Raw genomic sequence first — 22,864 nt, 5'->3', positions numbered from 1 at the left:
AGGGTACTGAGAGGAGTTTGTACTTGTTTTGCTGCTGAGCAAAATTATGGTGTACCTTTACCTCAGCCCCTGGGTGAGGTGCTCATCTCCAGTGCTTAAGGACAAGTCAGCAGAGAGTGACCAAGGGGCCTCCTTATAGGTTGAAAAAGGTATGAAGTCCTCAAGTCAGTAGTGAAAGAAATGGGCAGAGTGTCCCATCCAAGAGGCCAAACACTGTGGGGGTGTTGAGGGGGGGGAATGGAGGAGCAGAGAATGGCCAGGTATAGTCAATCCTCCTCCCATTGGTGGATACAGTACTGGGATAAATGATCCATCATAAGCCCCATTTCTCATGTTCCTAACCTGTGCCTGGCGGTGGCTGAAAGCTAAGACCTAAGGCAAGTGTAAGAACAGGGTGCAGCAGGCAGATGTTTCCCAGAATAGCCTCCTCAACATGGGGTGTTTGTGGCTCACAGATTCCCCAACCAGGAGGTGTTGCTTTACTTAGGATGGGATTTTACCATTTAAAAAAAAAAATAATTTAAAAAATAATAAATTAAAAAAAAAGAGTAAAGAAGGCTTTGAAGTCAAACTTTATTATTAGAGGTGACATGCCAACCATGGGTAGGTGCCAACTGCAAGACTTTATTTTGACTGCTGTCTCATGAGGAAAGCTGGCAGCTGGAAGAGCAGAGAAGCATGCCCTGAAGAATTTAGCCAGACTGCTTTCAACAGCCTCTTTGATGCCGGGTGGCTGAGAAAACAGAGTGGTGTTTTCTGTGTGCACTATGACAAAATACCCTTTAGTAATCGTCTTCTGGGTCACACTGGGTTGCAACTTGGACCACTGCATTGGCCCGACCCAGTACAGGGTACCAGGTTTTGCCTCTGGAAGGCACGCTAGCATGGGTTGCGTGTCAGGATGTTTCACTGCTTCTGTTATCATGAAATTTCTTTTCGTGCTTGGGGGGGGGGAAATAAACAACTTCCCTTTAGTCTCTAGGTTGAAGCTAGCATTGATCAAGAGGCAACTCCAGTTGCGACTCAAGAGGCAACTAAACTTTCAGTCTAAATGAAGAAACAGTTCTGTGTTCTGGGAAAATAGATTGAAAATGTGACTTGTGCAGGTTGAGAGGATGATTAGGGCTCTGCAGCCACAGCGTGAGAAAGACACACAGGGAAGAAAACCCAACATATTCATTGTGACAGACCGACTGCATTATTTCCTGCAAAATAAGGCATCTTCCCCTGGTTAGGATCACAGCTGAAAGGCAGGTACACGTAGCACTGTTTTTAAGGATGTTACCCAAAGCCCAGGAAAACTTGCTGGTTTGAGGGGATTTTTTTCCACTTGGTGCCAGGTTCTGGCTCAGCTCAGGGGAGTGCAGCTCTCTATGCCTTCATATCCTCTTAGTCTTTAGTGTGAGACTAGTTTGTGGGTTAACACCCACTGAGATGCACCTAGTCCTGCAGCAGCAGTGGATGTGAAAGGAGGAATGATGTGGAAAGCTTCTTTTCCTTCACAGGGACAATGAAAAGCAAGGCTGAAGGACGGTGTCTGCAACTGTTCAGGGAAGACCAAGGGCCATGCTGCAAGACTCACAGCTATCCTTTCAGCTCCCTCCATTTAGAAAGGCACACCCTCAGAAAAAAAAACCCCATCCTTTCTCTCCAAATTTTTAACATTCTGCCAAAACAGGGTGACTACTCTGAAAGCAACATCAAGACACAGCCACAGTTTGGTAGAAAGATCAAAAAGCCTAGGGGAAACACCATTTTTATTAATAATCACATTTACTGTTTTTTAAATACGTGCTTAAGAGCAAATGTTTTCACATTTCCTACTTTTCTGTAAGGTAGAGGAATGGAGACAAGTATAGAAGGGCTGGAGTATCTCTCCTATGAAGACTGGCTGAGAGAGTTGGGGTTGTTCAGCCTGGAGAAGAGAAGGCTCTAAGGGAGACCTTACGGCAGCTTCCAGTACCTAAAGGAAGCCTACAAGAAAAGTGGAGCAGGACTTCTTACAAGGGCACATAGTGACAAGGGGGAATGGCCTTAAACTGAAAGAGGATAGATTTAAGATTAGACATTATGAAGTTCTTCCCTGGGAGGGTGGTGAGACACCGGTGCAAGTTGCCCTGAGAAGCTGTGGCTGCCCCATTACTGACAGCATGCAAGGCCAGGTTGAACAGGGCTTTGAACAACCTGGTCTAGTGGAAGGTGTCCCTGCCCACGGCAGGGGGTTGGAACTGGATGAGCTTTAAGGTCCCTTCCGACCCAAACCATCAGCCTATGCACTTTTGCAGAATCAAGCTCCCTACCAGTGTACGTTTGGCTGTTTGGGTGGTGGTTTGTGGATTTGTTTGGGTTTTTTTAATCCTGCAGAGACTGAGGGTGGTGGTTGGATGGACAATGGTTGAACCAACAAATAAACAAAAAAAAGGAACTTCTCTAATTTGGGAAGTTTCAAAGAGCACACGCACCATTTTCTTATTCAAGAGGTTTTAATGAAGACTCATGTTAAAACCTCTCACACTGTACAACACAATTAAATGTACATCAAGCTCAGATAAAAAATAAAGCTTTCTTACAAAGTACATTTTTCCAGTGAATTTTTTCTTTCTTTTTTTTTTATTTTGCAGTAAAAATAGCTGCTACATAAATCCCTCCTGATCTTTGAAAAGGAGTCACAGTTATTTCCAAAAATAGAATTCATATTTTAATCATACAGGATAAACTGCAGGAAGAGACAAGTCAACTGAAAAAATAAGGCTTGTATATAAATTTTTTTTTCAGAGGACATGCATAGAAGTTGAAAAACAGATGCCATTTATAAAGAAAAAAAGGTAATTTTAGCCATATTAATATTTTCATTTTCAGTTACAGAAGAAACCACAAACAGGCCCTTTATGTCCCAGAATATAACATCAGTTTCTTGTAAAAATGCCAAAATGCACAAAGAATTGCCAACTTGAGTCTTGGCAAAATACTGAGGCAGCCCTCCCTCCCCACCCCCCCCCATTTCATATCGTAGGCATACCATATGCATGCACACTGAGCACTTATGTTGTCTCTCAGGCCAATTAAATATTTGCAGAAGGTTGTATATCCTAGACAAACATGAAAAAAATCCATTTGATAAGTTTACATTCATCCTATTTCAAAACACACACACAATTAGTTTAATTTACACTATACAGTATCTGTTAAATAGGAACATTACAGAGTTTCAAAAAGAATCACAGAATATATACAAACAATATTGAAATGGTACGATTTTCCTTCCCTTCTTTACAGGGTCTTTTCTTTTGTTAACGGTTGCTACATCTGGTTTTGGACACAGAGTGTTTATGTACCTATGCAGCACATTTCTGGAGGAGCAATAATAATAACAATAATCATAAAACGTGCTTTGGAACAAAACTAATATCAATTCTCCTTACTGCTCATTTAAAATAAATTACCTTTGTTGGGGTTCTTTTTTGCTGCTGTTTTTTTAATAAATTGCATTATATTACATGTAAGCAAGGACGATGGTATTTTAAAATATCTGAGCAACAGTTCTGCTGCATCACTGATTTCTCATCCAACCTTTGGTTTTAAAGCCAACCCAGTTTTAATGGCAGTGTAAGTAGCCAAAACACTTTATACGGCAGTACAGGTAGTCGAAATGCTTAACCCGAGAGCATTTCCATATCTTCATGACAGAGCTAGGGTCTGTGCTGACTTCCATGCTGCTCAAGTGCCTGACATGGCAACACCCAAAGCCACTGATGAAATAAGGCCACTTCCTTCCAGCTCTCCCTGGTTACAAAAAAATCGGGTAAGGTCCTTATTTCCCAACAGTTGCAGCCATCTGAACAGCCAGAAGAACTGACTACTACAGACGGTTCCCAGACACAGTCCCAACGCGTGATCTTCGCCCCTGCAGCATCACGCTGTTGGGCTCAGTCCTCTGTGTCGGGCTGCACCCCCAGCATTGCGTGCAGCTCCTCTGCTGTGTACCCCAGCAGGTTCTGCAGGTCACACACGAAGCGATACACATAGCGTTTCCCTGAAGTCTTGTGGATGATGTTCTTGTCATAATAGTAGCGTAGGCCTCGGCTGAGCTTCTCATAGTTCATTTTTGGCTTGTTTTTTCTCCTTCCCCACCTCCGTGCCACCTGGCAGTCCGAAAAGAAAGAGAAATGCAAAGGGTTTATTCAAGTCATGTTCTTCTAGTCGATGGCTGATAAACAGTTATCAAAGCCCTTTTTCAGTCACGGCATTTTACTTGCTTTGGATGTCCCAAACTCAGATAAAAGATGAGTTGTTGACTGACCCCACAACTGAACATACCCCAGGAAATTATCAGTAGCAGCTTTAGGAGCAAGTGGCTGGTATCAGCAATAAGGATAGCTATTGATAGTGGATAGGTCAAAATGAGTTTAAGGTGATCAGGTTTACAGGAAACATAGTCTCCTCTCTCTCAAGAGGACATCATTTAACTGTTAATTTGCTATTGAGCAGCACAGGACAGGTCTTTAACTGGAAGCTGAAAGAGATGTTTGTTGGGGTCAATGATTTCTGCCCTTTTTCTTTTTTAAATAAAGCCTTTGTATCACAGCCCTTGATACAATAACTTTCCTGCTGGTAACTGTATCAGAAAACGAAAATGCATTCTGTTTATTTTTAATGACTAAAGCTCTAAGTTCCCAAAATACTTCAAAAGTGGCACTACTGTGTATCTAAAAGAACAGCAACAGGCAGAAGGCATTTTCCCCATGCCTTTGTGCAATCTAAGGCATTGTTGATTCAGCTACATCCAGTAAACTAATCTTACAGTATTCCACTGTCTGAAGAACAAACTTGGTATACTACCTTTACATTTCAAGCTATAAAATATGCTCTCCTAACTACAACCAAATGCTAATATCCTTGGGGGGGAGGAAAGGGGGAAACATTCCACAGCAATCCTGACTGTACAATAAAGCATTTGCAGATGAGATTTCAGCAAGTGTCTGATCATGTAAACGCTTTATATTCAAGACTAGGCCCACAGATGGTGGATCAGACCTTAAATGTTTGTGTTCATCACAGTTAGCCACATACCTCATCTGGGTCAGCAAGTTTAAATTCCCATCCATCTCCTGTCCAACTAATGAATGACTGACATGACTTGTCAGTCAGTAGCTCCAGAAGGAATTGCCATAGCTGTATAGGTCCACTGCCTGTTGAGAAAAAAAGGGTGGGGAGAAGCCACAATTAATACTTCTGCAAGCTCTTACCATAACCAATGCATGTAACCATACTCATATCTCAGGGTAGGTCTTGCAATTACTGTGATATTTTTTTTTTTTTTAGCAAAAAAACTAAGGTTTTTCTCTGTAATACAAATCTGCTCCTATACATATTAAAATTAAAAGTCTACTTTTCAAAGAAAACATAGGACTTGACACAAGGCACGGCTTTCCCTTTCATATAGATTCCTTAACCTTCACTCCCACTTCCCATCAGCTGCATTCAAAGCTCCAGGGCTTGTCCTGCAGTCCTTTGTGTTCTAAAGTGAAAACAGATTTCGGCAAGGACTGTAGGAACAAGGTTTTTACAGGCAAGCCAACACCTGCAGAAACTCCCAAGTACAGTAGTTTTATTTCCAAGTTTCCCTCTTTTTCAGGCAGATCAAAAAGTGCATTTGATTTTTAAGTGTTCTGGCACACCTGCTTGTCCTTGCTTTAGACATATGGATCTACGAGACTTTCTTCAGTAACATTTAAAACTGAAGCTCTTAAGAGTCGGGGTCTCTTGACTACATTGCAAGGCATACCTTACAACTATACAACTATCAATAAAGTACATATTTATAGAGAATACTGATGTTACATAAGAATAGGAGTGACCATTTTGCTTCACTACTTACCAGTAAAGCCAGCTAGAATTGCTGCCGGTATAACTGGTTTCCCTTGCTCTACAGGATCACTTCGTTCTTGAATATAGTCTTTGAAAGACATTGTAGGTTTGCTCAGACACAAGGACTGGCTACAGTCATCTTCAAAACTCTCATAGGATGGCACACGCTGTAAATCCACTAATGACGACTGGCTGTTCCAGGACTGCAGCATTGAATCTGAGCTTTCATAACTTTCCGCACCACTGTCACTAGATTCATGTTCTCTAAGCTTACCTTTATGAAACAAACAAACAAACAGTGTTGGGTTTGGTTAGGTTTTATTTTTATCCTACTCAATCTAGCTTGTATATATCAATTACGGAAAGGAGGAAAAGCCATACAGAATATGGCCTCAGACCCATGGTTATGCAGATGACAACTCACCAGAATTATCTATGAGCAAGTTCAGATTGCTTCTTGGAAAATCTTGATTTACTGCACAGTAGTTGACACCAACAGCATCTGCTTGGGTTTTAGGGAACAATGAAAACTCTTGTTCTGGATTAAGGAGATTCGGTACTGTGGAAGTCTGACAGACATCTGTCAGGAGGCTAGGTTTGGGATAACTGAGGGCTTTAGGGTATCCAGGCATTTGCATACCGTAGGAGTTCTGATCTACATTTACAGCTGAAGAAAGAAATAAGAGAATTCATTAGATGATTTGCCCTGCAGACCCTTAAACACACTAATAAACCTCCTGCACCTCACTACAGCTGTGCCACAAAGAAATAATTTACCCATGAATATCTAAGAGAAAGCTAGGTGCTTTGGGCTCCAAATCGGATTCTGTAAATCTCCCTCTGTAACTTGATCACAAATACATCTATTATTTGTTCTTCAAGGAAACTACAGGCTACAGAGAAAGCTAAAGAAGCTTAAATGGTTTTGAGTAAGGCCCTCATCATTAAGTGGCGTAGTAAGGTTGAGCTGAAGATTGATTATGGTAGAATGAAATACAACGCTAATTAAAGGGAGCTAGCACTGCGTCCCACACACTTTGAAAAGGTAAATTTCACTTCCAGAGTCTTCAGAAAAGCCTAAATATAGCTCTTACTGCTCCCCAGTGATGCTAGTTTTTGACTGTGTTTGATAGAAGTGGGAGCAGTCATTCTGCTCCACAGATGTAGGCTTTGGCATACCAAGAGGAAATTTGATTTTCTCAAAGTCTTCAAAAGACTTCTGATATGAATTAGATGACAGTTAACAATACTAGGAAAAAAGGCCGTAGCAATTGAAGTCAAGTGCTCCCTTCAAGCACAGTGACTATTCAGATCTGTGACATGATTACAGTAAACAGAGATGTAAAACGTCTAATTTCATTAAATACTTACTTAAGGAATTATTATTGACCCAGTGAGGAACTGAGGTGAGATGAGAATTCTCCACATACTGATCCTGTGTCTTCTCTTGGCTGTCTGAGGAGAGAAGAGGGGAAAAAAACCAAAAACAAACTTTAATTTGGTTTTATAGTTTTATTTGTCTGACCTGTGGGCCACAAAATGCTTCCAACTCTCATGAGTATTTTGGGGTCCTCATTCATGTAAATTTTACAAATACACTCCACTGCACTCTCTCCCTTGAAAAACAAAACAAAACAAAAAAAACCCCACACCAAAAACATCTAACTGATTTCCAACAGGCTTGAAAACCATAATACCAATTGAATTTTAACATGAAACTTAGAAACAACATAACTGCGGTGTATTTTAAAGTCCAAGTCCTTAATGTATGCAACTACCAAATGCTACACTCCAAACCTCATGGACTTCACAAAGCACTGCATGTACGGTTTTAGCAATACCATCAATGTCCACCCGAGACACCTACAGGTGTCTTTGACTTTTTGATATTCATTCACTGAATTACCTCAAAACACTACATTAAAAGAACAAAACCAAAAACTTGTAATGAGAACTGAACAAATTTTGTGCACCTTTTGTTTATCTTTTTAAATGGGGTATTACAGTAGTCTTATCCTAATCTCATTTCAATGATTATTCCAAATAAAACCTGACCACAACAGAACTCAGCCTGAATACTGAAAGATTTCTGCAGATATGTGTGTGCTTTGCATACCAGGAATTTATTAATGGTTAATAAAAGCATTATCAGAACTAAATTTTAAAGTTCATTTTGAGTCTTCACATGTAATAAAAGCCCTTCATAGTGAAACAAGTGTTGGAAAGAGTCCCATTTGTGTTTCTATTAGAAGAGCCTTAAAACAAAAGCTTTCTGGCTCTATAATTACCTTTTATCATCTGTTCCAGGTGTTCCCACAGAATATCACCCACATAGTCAGGTGCCAGTTCCAGGAAACGCTCCTTGCCCAGGTTGCACAAGTCTTGGCCACTCATAAGAAACTGATGGAAGTTTACATTTACCAAGCTAAACTCATTAGTAGCCCATGAAAGCCACTGGCAAACTTGCTGTTCAGTCCACAACCAGGGATCTGCAAGACAAAGTATTGCGCATTTAGAGATAACTCCTGACCTTTGTGAAATAATCTTAATTAGAAGGCAGTGAATGGACAAAACTGTTTACCCAAGTTGCTTAGTTTTGAATGAATACAGAATGAAACTACTGAATTAAAAAAAAAAAACCCAAAACGAAAAACAGTCCTCTATTGTTCTTCTGCATTCACTTGTAACCAGAGATGTCCTCAGCTTACTTGATTCTCTCTTATGCTGCCAAAGCATGAGCTCTTCATGCACCCATTTTTAATACCAGCAAGTCTGGTCTTTCCAAGTCAAGCTGTGTCAGATTCACATAGGATCCATTCTTGTATTTCCTACTGACATCATTCTTTCTCTTTTGAAAGAGCCGCTATTCAGCCTCCTCCTTAGCATTAAAACCAAAAATGCTTATAAATAGAAAACACTTACTATTTGGGATACCCAGCCGACACTGTTCCTTTGTGAAACCACTGAAAGTATCTTTCAAGGCCTGACTCATCACAGCCTTACTGCATGGGGTTAACAGAGGCAATTCACAGTTGTTAGACTCTACAAGAAAGAAAAGGGGTGGAGGGGAAAAAAAAAAAAGATACATTAACTTTTAGGCCAGTGAAAGGAGTGACAGGTTTTTGCTGCACTATCTGAAGAATAAGAAAAGGATGCTGGAAACTAGGTATTTTAGACCCAGAAACAGCTTTCTGATATATTCTTTGACTTAATATATCAACGCTAAAATCTCTATGCTACTAGTTGGATAGAAGTTGCATCACGCTAAATTAAAGTTCTGCAGCTTTCCGTGATCCTCCTTTACTCTTAGTACTTACATAAAGGGCCTTTTTTGCAGGGGAACTTGACTTTTTCTTTTTTAAGGAAATATAAGACTGCTTATTCCCATTTTGTCATCTATAGCTTGACCTCAGACTTCCTTATAACACCAGACAGTCCTCACTTAGTTTGAGAGCTAAGTAACTAATAGTGGGGTTGTGAAGAACCAGCTTGCACTATTTATTTCAATGGAATAGAAAGCAGTGTTTCAGATTAGGAAGCCTTTTACTGATACTTTGTGGTCAGGACCATTAAGCTAAGGGCAATTTGAAGACAACTTCAGCAATTCACAACTGCATCCCTGAACATTCGAGAGCCTCTGAGAACTCGCACACAAGGTTGCATTTGGAGGAGCTCTGCTGCACCAGCGTCATGTAACGGTGGCAGGGTATAAAAAGGTGATGAACTTGCCAGACTCCAAGTCAGTTCATAAAGCTGTGCAGCTCTTCTCGTTCTCCTAGACTGTCTACATGCTCCACTTGACCCAGCAAGTGGAGCTCATTACCAGCCTGTGCTTAACTTCTATTTTTACCACACCCATGCTCAATATCTGCTGGGACTTGCTTTGCTGACCAGAGCGGGTGACTGATTAGAATCACATTAGAACAAAGGACTGCTTTTCAGAGGCTTGAGGGTTGGGTGTTTTTCCTTCCTCAAGGGGAGATAAAGATAGTATAGGGTAAAATGTCTACATTTCAATAAGCCCTCATGTTTTGTCAGGGATTCTAGGCAAGGATTGTTAGAGAACTCTTGATAGGTTTGTCCTACATACAGACACAATAAAAAAAAAAAAGGATCTGTAAACATCCCCATCCCCGGGTTTTAATGTATTGAGTAAAACACCCTGGGATTTACAACCACAGTTTTCAAGAAAGGACCTTGCAGAGTACTTGCATTTTGATTATGGTTGAGATGTTGCAATTTTAAATTATTATATAATAAAATTATTTATCTATTTTTTAAATTCTCTTAGTTCTGTTTTTATACCTACTAAGGCTTCTTCCATGGACAGTCAGTCTATTAGGGAACTAAACCCCAGTTCCCATTCCTTTTCAGTACAGAGAATAGCAACTATCCACAGAACAACTCCCATGGGCAAAATCAAGCATGTACACAGAAGTCTGTGTACTAAACTACTTCTTTTTTGGGAAATCCATGTAAGGGCATAGCCATGAATTGGTAGTTAGACCCCACAGATTTCTGATCTGCTGACTGGAATAAGGAACCAAGCGAAGAGTTACCGTAAGAAGTAGAATCAAATCCTGTTGGCACTTCCTGAAGAGTTTGATCTTCATTTAGTGAGAAGAAGTATCCAGCAAAAAGAGAGTTTGAGCTATCAAAGGTGTCAAATGCTGGTTGACGCTGAAAAGCAACACAAACAAAAATATAAACAATGTGAGCATTTTGCTAGAGCACTATCGACTTCACGGCTGGAAAGTGCCTGGGTTAGGTTTCCTAGATTTGAAGATGATGCACAAGTACTACCTTCCATCAGCTAACTTGTGCCCTTGAAATATAAACACAATGATAGCATAGCTTGTTGTACGTTAATACAAAACACTTGATGTTCAGACCACAGTGCTAGGTGGGTGCCATGTTCTGCAGGTTGCAGTAAAGCCAAGTAAGGATATTCTTAGTTAACCTGCAAATGAGGTTTTAACAACAGGGAATGCACATGCGTGTGTACAGCTATTTATTTCTTTATTTCTAGTTATATTTTAAAGAAATCCTTATTTCCTTAACCCTTGAAATTGACTATTCACTTGATGAATACTTGATGGCAGAGGCAGGATCAATAATTATGGGAAAACAATTGCCAGTGCAAGACCTTGAGTAGATTTACTCTGTTTTGGGTTTTTGTTGTGTATTCTTTTTTTTTTTTAATAAAGGAAAAATTTAATCTGAACCGTATCACTTGAAGCCATACAGTCAGCTTTACAGGACCTGCAGACAGATACTACTCCTTTGATGTGACTTCTATACTTCTGTGTTACTGCATTTGCCAGCTACCACATTCTGCAGCCTTTCAAGTGCTCAGTGAAACACTGCTAGTTTGATTATACACAAAGGGATGAACAGGACTGATAAAAATGTTCCAGATAGAGTGGATTCTACTAATACTTTGGCAACATTCAATAAATATTGCTATATTTTAGAAACCTAATTTCTTTCAAACTTGACTTGTGTCAACTGTGTATGCTAGAAATACTAGCACTTTTACTAGATACACCACCCAGCCACATTAATCTTCAGGGGACAGAGGGAATGTTAACAGAGGAAGAAATAAATTTAAAAACAACTTATGCAACTTTCCTGTTCGTCACAAGAAAACTGTATCTGTAGTATCTAGAGGCATGGACAGATAAAAGTTGCCACTGAGATTTGTAAAAGCACCCGAGGATAGAATATTGTTCTGGAAAGCTACAGTTTGCTCATAGCAGCTACTGCAGTTCAGGGAGCTGGAGACAAAAGCAACTTGCAAATGCTTATTTGTTTTAGGCATCCACTGGTCTGCCAGCTTATGCCAAGGTAGGAGATTTAAATGAGGACAAGGTGAAGATTTTTCAGGGCAGTATTCATTTACGATGCACAAGCAATCTGAGTTATGTTACTGGAATAATAAACAAGTATTAACATTTCCTCACATTCATAGAATATTTAGGATTGGAAAGGACCCCAAAATCATCTAGTTCCAACCCCCCTGCCATGGGCAGGGACACCTCACACTAAACTATGTCACCTAAGACTTCGTCCAACCTAGCCTTGAACACCGCCAGGGATGGAGCATTCACAACCTCCCTGGGCAACCCATTCCAGTGCCTCACCACCCTAACAGGAAAGAACTTTTTTCTTATATCCAGTCTAAACTTCCCCTGTTTAAGTTTTAACCCATTACCCCTTGTCCGGTCACTACAGAAACTAATGAAGAGTCCCTCCCCAGCATCCCTATAACCCCTTTCAGATACTGGAAGGCTGCTATGAGGTCTCCACGTAGCCTTCTCTTCTCCAGGCTGAACAGCCCCAACTTTCTCAGCCTGTCTTCATATGGGAGGTGCTCCAGCCACCTGATCATCCTCGTGGCCCTCCTCTGGACTTGTTCCAACAGTTCCATGGCCTTTTTATGTTGAGGACACCAGAATTTTACACAATTGTACTCCAAGTGAGGTTATTCCCTACCTTTGCTTTTTATCTCACCACAAAATTTCAAGTGGCTTGGAGTCTTTTTGCGCCAGGTGCCTTTAATGTGCCATGTGTCATCCCCCTCCCCAATCTTCCCAAGTTACATTAACTCTAGTAAGAAATAAGGAACCATATTTTTAATGGCTGTATTTTATAACAGGCTGCAATATGTCCTAGTAGACACATTATGAAAGCATGCGCTCCACAGAAGAAAAGATAAACAGTACCATGCCTCAGCTAACTGGGTTCAGAAATCTCCATTGAACACTGTCTAACCAAGACAAATTGCGTACAGTCGATACCCCCACCACTAGAGTCAAAGCCAACCCGCAAAAGGCTCACATCTAAATGAAACATGTTAATAACAATTGCCAAACCTCCTAGTAAAAGATTCTTTATACATTGCTAGATAAAAAGCACTGACTCATCACTAGTACCTAGAAGAAAGGGCAAGTTCTTTCAACACCATCTGGAAACTCCTGCTTTTTGTGTAAATAGCTGACCCTTATCCTGAGTCACTGGAAAAAATGCTGTGGCATGTGAATGAGTAAAATCCATACTGTGCTAGTTTCATATTTCAAAAAGGAGAAAATTAATGTTTGAGCAGGTTCTTAATTTAATACTAAAAAAAAGGGGGAAACCCAATACACAATAAATTCTACCTGCCCTGCAACCCTACTATTTGGTTTTTCAACATATGTAAGAGCAATTATTACAGAACAAAATAAAATGTGAAAGCTACAAAAGAGTAGAATACAGGACTCTACATTGACTTAATTATATGACAACTGAATACTAAATAACTGCTTAGAACAACCACTGTGTTATAGAGCACACAGCTGTTAAGTTGGGGATCTCTTGTGGATTTTGTTGTTGTTGAGGGCAGGAGCATAAGCTAAGAGGGGACGTAAAGCATCAGAGAAGTTAGCATATCCATCTCACTAACTCATTCTTCAAAACATGAACATTCCTCAAAGTTAGTCAGAGTGGAAAGTGTCTTCCTAATCTTCATCTGGTTTACATTAATCAATGTCATGTAAAAAAAACTGATACTGAGATTTAAAACAACTTGTATAAATGGGGAGAAGGGAAGCCCTTAAGGACCTGAGTCTTTACGGTCTGCCTCTCCTTAGTCCTCAGCTGTGAGTTCCTTTCAAAACAAGGTAACAGACACAATCTATTGAAAGATAAATATATTTAATAACTATCTTTGTTTTCCTACAATGGATTAGAATTCCGTTTCACACAGTTGCATACAGGAAGTGAATAACCAACTTCTTTTTCTTCAGTGAAATGAATCGGATCTAACCAGTCATATCAGGAGAGCCCTTTGCCACTCTCATCATGTTAAATATATAAAGACCACCCCTACTGCAGGTCCTGTAACTTTTATTTAGGCAAAAGTGCTGTGCCAACTCCAATGAATTTCTTATGTACCTCTCATTTTCAAATTCTTCGGATTTAGGGGATGGAAGGAGGGAATCTCCTTGGGGGAAGAGGGTTGGGGGCATAACATTTACATCTTCCTATTTCAGTTCCACTTTTCACATCTCTACTGGAAGCAGAAATACTCTAGAAGATTGAAGCTTACAAGTAAATAAAACCTGAACATCTGTGTTCACGGTCATACAATTCCTGTGATGGTTTAATAAGAACACAATAAATACATTACCCGGGAGATGCCCCAATTGGTTTTAGAAGGCAACAGCTCAAGATTACTCACCTTGAGCATTCCTCTGTACATGTTAGACACAGGAGCTACTTGATCCATGCTCCTGATCCCAAATTCACTCATCTGAAAAAATAAGAAAGGTCACATGAAAAATCTTGCTACGTAGGAAGCAAACTTATTAACAAACGTATCCGACTGCTTCAGTACAGACTACAGAACAGCTCTCAGAATGAGATCCAGAGAAAGCTTCCCTTCTCATTGCTCACATCCCGACCACACAGGGCACAATTCCCATCTTGCTTACACAGCTTTTTAACTGGAAAATCTTTCACAGGCATTACTGATGTCAAAATGCTATGAAATGAGCAAACAAGAGGACGGTTAGCCTCTGATACCCAGTGTGAGGGCTTTTAGTACCTTATACTGTTAGTCTGAAAAGCCTACAGAAGTCCTTTATCCACCAAGAATCTATTGCTCTGTTTTCCAACTTTCACCCATTATCTTAACCATTCAGTTTTGTGCTATTTTTGCTTACTGTATTCCTGCTCACACACCATGATTCACTTTGGACTTTAGCTTTCAAATGAAGCAAGAAGAGACAGAGTGCTCACTGTGATACACCTTCATGTACTAACCCTTTCACCCTTTCATGAATAATCACTGAAGCCAATACCCACTATTAGCAACCTCCTTCCTTTACTAGGCAAAGCCTCACCCAACCATGTTATCTCACACATTTTGTAAACATGGGATTAGCATATTTATAAAGCTTTAGAGGGCTTAAGTTTTAATTGAAGAGGGCTTATTCAGTAAAATATCCTTTTTAAAGTGCTGATAATTGCACCACCATTAATATGTTCGTATTATTGAAGTTAAAGCTATACTGGATTGCCTGTATTACCAAGAACAGTGTTGTGTGAAGGCTGTATAACTTGTTATCCCATATATCACGTAAGGAAAAGAGTGATAAGATTCATATCGTTTTACTGGCCTTTGGGAGAGATCAAACGTAAGGAATAAAGCCAGTTTTATGGCCATTGTTCAGATTTATCATGATGCTGTAATTCAGGTGTTGGTGAATGATACCTTATCAGACTACACTGCAGCAAGTTGTCTTAACAATTTTTCTTCTCCTTTTTCACAGCACTGGGCTAAATTATCTTGCTCCACAGAAACTGCCTGAAAATGTGTGCTTGTATTTAAGCAGTCACATAGGACACCAGTAATATTTCCACAAAACTGTGATCACTTATTACAAACAAGTTCTCTCAGCCATATTAACACAAGGAGAAATAGAAATACAATCTTAAACTCAGAAAAAGAAGGCAAATCAGGAGCTTAACAAAATAAGCTCAGCTTAAAGTAACAGCACATTCAAAAGCTGTCCATATAAATAAAGAGGAAAATAAACACATTCAACAGCCAAAGACAAGGAACCCTTTTATCTTTTTATATAGCTGATCACTTGAAAAAAAATCAAGAGTCCTTAACCTGAGAGGCCCATTTCAACTTCACTGTTATCAGATGTATGGGGCTCATCATCAAAATAAAATATCAACTGACTCTGAAAGGAACATTTGACTTACACTTCATTAACGCTACCCCAAAAGCACAATCTACTGTAAGCCGGTTTTTGCCTCAAATAGCATGTACAAATATTTGATCTAAATTACACATCTCATTGAGCAGCAAAGAATTTTACACAGCATGAGTCTCACTCAGCAAGCATCCTAATCTTTTCATTAAATTTGCCGCAGTTTAAACAACTGTTTATCCTTGCATTCGGCTGGGTTTTAAAAAAAAGTATATGGCAATTTCTAACACTCTTTGCTTTGCCTTCGAAATCTGCCCTGATGCCTAGGGATAACTAGCTGTAAGCCTTACCAATCAGAAGGTATTTGTGAAAACATCGTATGTGTTTTCAGTGATTTTAGAGCTGATTCCCAGTGAGGGCTACAAATAAGATTTCTGACACTTTCATGTGCAGTCCTGGCCTCTACATCAATCCTGTTAGGGACCTCCCCACTGCTTAGAGGGACTAGAATTCTCTCCTTCCTGGGTTTTTTTGTTTCTTTGGAAGTGTTTTAGGGTCCTAAGACAAAAGGTTCACACAAAGTCTTCATTACACAACATTGCTCATTAACCCAAGGCACTCTACGGTAGCTTTCTCTACGGTAGGCTGCTTGTCTGTTCTGTGGCCTTGCCTGGGCACAACACAGCTTACGAAAAACTAGACACCAAGCTCCTTTCTCATAACACATGAAGATCTTTAGTATGTTCTGTAACACTCCTTTTTCCTTCCTCCAGCCAAATCCCTCATGTTTTTATGTATTTCTATAGCCCTCACTCATCGTACATCAGTTCTCTCCCCATCTGCAGTATGAGCTTCCAGTCCCAAGATCTGAAACCCTTACAGAGTATCACAAGATGAGTGGAGCTGAAATGTCAGGATGTCTTTCTGCGACACAAAGGATTAAAGACGGCTTTCTGCTGGACTTCAAAAGCTGCTGTTTTAGTTCAGAAGAGACACTAGGTCAGTGACTGGGCCTCACTTCCAACTCCTCCACTAATGCTGATGACTGCTACTTGCCAGCTATAATTGGTTTAACTGGCAGGACACCTTCTCCAACACCCCCGCATAGCTGAGTGGGTGAAGCAGAACAGGGTCAACAGGATCAGGCACTTATTAACTAATACTCCTGAATTCTGATCAACTTCTTTTCAGCAACAGCCAGGTGCTTGCCCACAGCTGGATTCAGCTAGGAACCATCCCCATGGAGAACTAAACCACACTAGTGCCCACAATGCATCTCCACTGGTTTTTGGTTGTTTTTTTTTTTTGTTTGTTTGTTTGCTTGGGTTTTGTTTGTTTGGTTTTTTTTTTTTACCCTTAACAGAGGTGTCTGGTTGGTGTTTTGCTTTTAAATGGTAATTTTCTTTTAGCCAAACCACCTTGGTACCAATAGGTTAAGACACAGCCGCGCTGCTCCTCCGTGCAGCTCTCGGGCTCCCCGAACAGGGATGAGCGAGATAGCCGGTATGACTTTTCGCACATATGACACACTCGCCCACATTAAAGTTTGATGGGGAAATCATTCAGCCCAGCGTTTTTCTGAAGTCCCTTTAAAGTACTAACCAAATCCAGAGCGCGCTGCCCATTAACCCTTCCCTGCCCGCCGCGCAGCCGCCTCAACCCCAGCATCCCGTTTCACCGCCGCTTCGGACGCGGCCCGCCCGCCTCCGGGATAACCTCACGGGGTGCTCTCGCCACCCTCTTAGCCCGCCGGCTCTCGCCATAGCCTCGGGAGAGGTCGCTCAGGCCGCGTTCCTCATGATAGGAGCCGAGGGCCGTGCCCGGCTCTCCCAGGCGGCCGCCAAGATCCCCCCATGGCCAAGATCCCCCTTCCTGTCGTCCCCACCTCACCTGGTCCCCGGCGCTCGCCTTGCTCCTCGGCGTCCCTCGGCGGCGGCACCGGCACCGTACAAGAGTCCAGAAAGAGAGTGGCCGCTGCCTCTCAGGGAGCCAAAATATCCTCGATGCGGCGGAGCCGGCCAACAACAACAGCAGCAGCAGCAGCGGGCTGATCCCAGCTGAGTCCCGGAGGAGGAGGAAGGGGGGCGGGAGGAGGGCCGGGAGGCGGGTGCCCGGCGGCGGGTGTGTGGGCGCTGGTGGCCGAGCCGCGGATGCCGCCGCCCCGTGCAAAGCCGAGCCGAGCCGAGCCGCGATCACCCGCGCTACGCCGTGCAGTGCCGCGCCAACCGCCCTCGCAGGCGCTCTTCAGCGGGCGGGGGGAGGAGGCAGCGGCCGGTCCCGCCTCCCCGCAAGCCCGGCCCCTCTCGCCGCCGCGGGACTGGTTGTTGTCGTGGGTGTCGCTACGGCTGCGCCGCTGGAGGCCTCGGTACCGGCAGGGTGCCGTTGTCCTGACCCTGGCGGTCGATCCTCCACTCGGCTGGTGCTGCGGGGCTTGAGGACAGGAACAGGCAGCCTTAGCTCGTTGAGAGAGACAGATTTAATTACGTTTTTTTCCTGGCTATATAGGAGATAAGTCACGCTGAACGTTTTCCGTGGTTATTTTTTATTAACACGCATCCTCGAGATAGATAAGGTCATGAGAATGAACCCATAAAATCCAAGTATCTGTACAAATAGTCTGTTTCCATAAGTAAACTGTGGTTCTTGCTGCTGTGGAAATTCAGCACTTATGTCATGTTGCACCTTCTACGATTATTTTGGGGAGTTCTTAATATAAAACTGGATGCAATGTGAAAGCTGCACTGACAGTTTCATCTTGTGAATTGCAGATCCAACTCCAAAACAGTGTTGGCGTTCCTCAGACCTTGACAAAATCTGGTAGCCCTTGGAAAGCTGCAAGAAGCCCTATGCCATCAAAATGAAAACCAGCTTTCTGTAAATGTGTTTGTCAAAGTGAGCCTCCCTTGAGAGGCTGGAGAGATGGTAGGGAGGCAGACCAGAGGCGTGGGTTGCTTGCCTTATTTGCTCAGAGCTCGTTGGAGCCATATGACCTTGTGGATGGACTCTCTTGTCACACTGCCTCCAACTGACTGCTTTTATGTGCTGCTGAACACTGTGTGCACCGAGCTGGGGGGACCCGTGTGTCTTTCCCAGCTCCCCAGCCTGGCTGCGCATTGGAGCCGGTTTCTGACAGCGTCTTGGTGTCGGACATGCCGTGTCTGCCAGCTATCAAGCTGCACGCTCCAGTTGGGAAGAAGCTACCGTGTGTCCATCTGTCCAGCAGCTCTTCAGCTGTGGGTGCTCAGGGAAGCTGTATGGCTGTGTCCTGCAGCACCTACCTCGCAGGTTCCAGATACAGCCCTTGGTAAACCACTGAGCTGTAAGGAGGAAACAATCTGGAGCTGCAGTTTCTTGTTGCTGCCACCCTCGACTTCTCTAGATTTACAGTGAACACCAGGGACCTAAACTGTGTGTAAAAAGTTGTTCTTTAAGCTTGCTATTACACCTTGCTTTATTTAAACTAACTCCCATTTCAAATTAACACTTGTGTCATATGGTTGTAACTTTTCTTGTAATAGGAGCCCAGCAACTGCTACTTTGCAATTCCTCACCAGGTTTCAACTGACCCTTTACCATATGCCTAAACTGTGATTATTTTTGCCATTAAAAAGCTATTTCTGGCCACAGCCAAAGCTGGACCATGCAACTTGTTACCCTGGAGAAAGATTCTCCAGTATTTCTTCCAAACTCGTCAGAAAGCTTTCTCTTTAGAACACCGGGATGTATTTCATTCCTTAAGGTCAAATGTTACTGGGCAAATTGTGACAGTCTACTTCGAGAGAAGTGTCTTAATTATGCCAATGGCATATCTTACTTCAGGAGAGTCCTGATCTAATAAGGCACCATCTGTTATAATCCTAAGGGAAACCATTAAAAACTGTATGTCAGCTGCATAGCAATTTTAATTATAACACTGACAAAAACAATTATGCCACCCTCTATATAGGGGAAACATCTGTCGAAAAGATAAGATGAAAGGCTGGGAGTTATTTATTTCTTATTAAATTCGTGTTCTGGCATCCAGAGCAAAATTATTAACGTGGCCTGTTTTTTCTCTATTAAGAGTCCTTATTTTTAGAGTAGTTCTTCTTACAGAAGAATATTTAATTTCATTACATACTACTTATAGTTAGTATACAAACACAGTTTTGCTCCCTTAGAAATGGTGCATGCTTTGTCGGCTGGAGCACGTGATGGATGAGGAGGGGCCAAGGGAGCTGGGTTTCATTAGTTTGGAGAAGAGCAGGCTAATGGGGAATCTTGTTATTTTCAACTACTTAATGGGAGGCTAGAGCAAAGAAAGAGCCAGGCTCTTCCCGAGGTGCACAGTTGCAGCAGGGGAAATGACAACTGGATATTTGGAAATAAATGTTCCCAGTGCGAGTGAAAGCTTCATCTGTGGAGAGTCTCCGGTCTAGACTGGCCAAAGCCCCAAGCAACCCAGGCTGAAGGTTGGAATAGAGGCCTGCCTCACCCCTCTCAGCCCAAGTTACTCTATAATTTTGTGATCCCTCTGCACTGCTCATTTTCAAAACATAGCAACTTAAAGCTAGAGAGTCAAAGAAAAAATAGGTTTGGTTTTGGTTTCCCTCTGTTTCGTACCTGTCTGGTTTGTTCTGTTTTAGGAATTGTCCATCCCCTTCACAATTTCTTTAGCTCTTACCTGTGCGTTTATGCATGTGTGTGTTGGCATACTGTCAGCCAGAGAGACAGAAGTTCTGTATGACCCTAAGAATAAGCATGGCATCAGCACCATGCTGCAAACTTTCAAGGTTGTTTGTTGTTTTTGCAGACCTACAGGTACTTTCTTGGGGTTTTTTTCAGGAGTGAGGGAGCACTAACTGTGGTACTCAAGAGTGAAGTGGCTAGAAAGGGAAAAGGAAAGAACAGGGGTAAAGACTAAAGAACTAATAGCTGCAAAGTGATTGCACTGGGGTTCTGTGGTAGTCCAGATAGGTAAGACTTTTTTCAGTCCTTCTTGCTCATCTATCTCTTGTTTAAAAGAGGCCCCACGCTGCAAGTGAGTGCTAAGTGGTTGTTTCTGGTTTTTTAATGATCTTTTTCTGTAATGGTGTCTCAGAAATATGCTGGAGAGTTACCTTCTTGTAGGGAATTAAGGCAAAGGATCTTGTTAACTTTAAGTATTTAAGTACATGACAATATGCACTGAAAGCAGTGGGTGGTTGTCTGAGGTGATAGTTTGCCCCCATATTTCTGATCTGAACAGCTGCAGTGCTAATTTGTGAGTTCACTGGCAAAGAGAGGGAGGAGAAGAGCAGCAGCTGATGGTCAGGGCATCTCAGGGGAGGGCTTCACTCTGTGTCTGCACATCACATTCTCACTGTGGCCACCAAAGAGGGGGAATAAGATCCTAAAAATGTAGAGGTTTAAAGCATAGACAGGGAATGCAAGTGGCAGGTATGTGGAAGAGCTGCATTGCAGCCAGTGCTCCAGAGCACCTATGACTTACTCCTCCAGAATTTCTCTTGCGCCACAGAAGAGGACACACAGGAGTGAAAACCCTGTCGTGCTGTCAAAGTATGTGTTGTGCGCTCATCTGCATGTTGGCTCAGCTCCTCCACCTGAGTATGTTTGGGGTGCACGTGTCCCTACTCCTCCTCCTCCTACTTGTTTTTCTCCTCCACCTTGTCCTGCTGTGGCCATGGGGAGCAGCATGGCTATGCTGTGCTGTAGCAGCCCTTGAGAGGGGAGCCCCATAGGTGTGTGGTGGGCACTCAGGGGTGCAGAATGGCTGATAGGCCAGCACCTCCTCATGCTCTTCCTTGCATCCCTACAGTACTGGGGACGCCTCGTTGTTCATTTGCATTCAGTGATATAAATAAACATAGTCATCCTGAATCTGAAAGAAAAGACTGTATTTTTGTGCCCCTAAAAGACAATTAACAATGAAGCTCCAGTAGTGACCGTCTGTAAGTTCACAGCATAAAGAGTCTCAGGAAATACCACCTTTGAAAAATAAAGGCCCAGCTATTTTGGTTTGAAATAGCAACTTCAAACAGGACGCTATTATGATTGAAACAAAGGATGAAACTCATTGACTATGCCATTCAAACACAATTAAACCAAAATATTTATACAGGGTCCAGGAAAGGGGGGTATCAAATGACCTTTCACTTTGGTGGATATTCTTTGCTGCTAAAATGAAGCCTTGCTGACCTTCCCCACTGAAATATTCTCCCCATGGTGTTTGGTGCACAAAGTGTGACCAGGATAATTTCTGTGAAGGCATCTCAGTGAGTCACAAAGTGTAGCAAGTTATTCATGTGCGTGTCATTATTCTAAGCACATGCAAACCAACATGAATAATTACTGTGGAGAAAAAAATACTATGTCAAAGTTGTCAGCATGTTCAGAAATTGCTACCTTTTGCCCATAAAGTGCTGCATTTCATGTTCATAAAACTCAAGGAAATTAAGTATACTGCCAGCTCTGTAAAGTATCAAAGTTTGAAGCCTTATGCTTCTGATTTTTTAGTTAAGTGAAAATGTTATAAGCATGCCTCAAATAATGTTGCCAGCGGACAGGAGAGATGCCTAACACATGAACTGTGGGATGAGGTCTCATATGACTGAAAAATTTAAGCCTCTACCTTTCATGCTAAAGCAGACGATTAGTCGTTAAACTAGCTAGTGCTTAAGAGATTGCTCATACCATTTTGGGTGTATTTAATTCATTTCATGCAGTCTGAGGCATAAAATAAAAAGCACATGTTAATATTTTAAGGCCAAGTGTATTCAGAAACAGCAGAGTTTAATAATTGCTTTTGGATGACTGTGTTCAAAAAAGTACACTTGAGCTTCCTTTAGCCTTTTCTTTTATCCTCTGCATTTCATGTACTGCTGGTTTCATGTAAGAATTACCTTGCTTGTGTACAGACGCCTGCTCAATGCTCTGTAACGTGCCCTTTATCACTACATTTGCTCTCCCACCTATGTGGGCAGCAGCATGCTTCTCTTACCAGTGAGGGCAGTACTTCATCTTGTGATAAGTATAGTTCCTCTCTTCTCCTCCACCATTACCAAATGATACATGAGTTTTGCATCATTCTGTGGTGGCTGTGAAAGTTTATGCTGGCACTTGGCATTTGTGATTTAAAATTTTACATTAGCCTTAGGTATATTGATAATGGTGTTTTTACCATGGAGTGGAAGACCCCATTGCCAGGAAACCTTGCTTGTTGCTGCTGCTCTTGTACTTCTGTTAAGTGGGAATTGTGTGAGCACTGGGTATATTTTTGGAACAGTGATTTAAGATTATTTCTTTTGTACTGA

At 41.9% G+C, this 22,864-nt stretch overlaps 1 protein-coding gene across 1 annotated transcript; it reads right to left on the bottom strand.

Moving 5' to 3' along the window:
- Window positions 1–2,464: 2,464 nt before the first annotated feature.
- Window positions 2,465–17,631, bottom strand: ETS2 (ETS proto-oncogene 2, transcription factor). Its single transcript, XM_061359173.1, has 10 exons — window positions 17,463–17,631; window positions 14,090–14,161; window positions 10,428–10,548; window positions 8,791–8,910; window positions 8,157–8,357; window positions 7,240–7,323; window positions 6,293–6,535; window positions 5,879–6,142; window positions 5,071–5,189; window positions 2,465–4,142 (listed from the first exon to the last, which is right to left on the bottom strand). The coding sequence occupies exons 2-10, from the start codon at window positions 14,159–14,161 to the stop codon at window positions 3,927–3,929; spliced, it is 1,440 nt and encodes a 479-aa protein (XP_061215157.1). The 5' UTR covers window positions 17,463–17,631; the 3' UTR covers window positions 2,465–3,926.
- Between the last annotated feature and the right edge of the window lie 5,233 nt (window positions 17,632–22,864).

The sequence above is a fragment of the Neopsephotus bourkii genome, unplaced genomic scaffold (genome assembly GCF_033783945.1).
Source record: "Neopsephotus bourkii isolate Nb327-2 ecotype Australia unplaced genomic scaffold, CSIRO-AGI_Nbou_v1 NB_962, whole genome shotgun sequence".
Classification (NCBI taxonomy): domain Eukaryota; kingdom Metazoa; phylum Chordata; class Aves; order Psittaciformes; family Psittacidae; genus Neopsephotus; species Neopsephotus bourkii.
The sequence above is the reverse complement of the archived record's forward strand: the minus strand, read 5'-3'. Positions and strand labels throughout refer to the sequence as shown.

Excerpts from the sequence above, each read along its gene's own strand:
- ETS2 (XM_061359173.1), bottom strand. The coding sequence starts at position 14,161 with ATGAGTGAATTTGGGATCAGGAGCATGGATCAAGTAGCTCCTGTGTCT. Across the intron at positions 8,911-10,427 it reads ATTTGATTCTACTTCTTACG|AGTCTAACAACTGTGAATTG; the intron begins GTAACTCTTCGC and ends TCTTTCTTGTAG. Across the intron at positions 8,358-8,790 it reads TCGGCTGGGTATCCCAAATA|ATCCCTGGTTGTGGACTGAA; the intron begins GTAAGTGTTTTC and ends TTTGTCTTGCAG.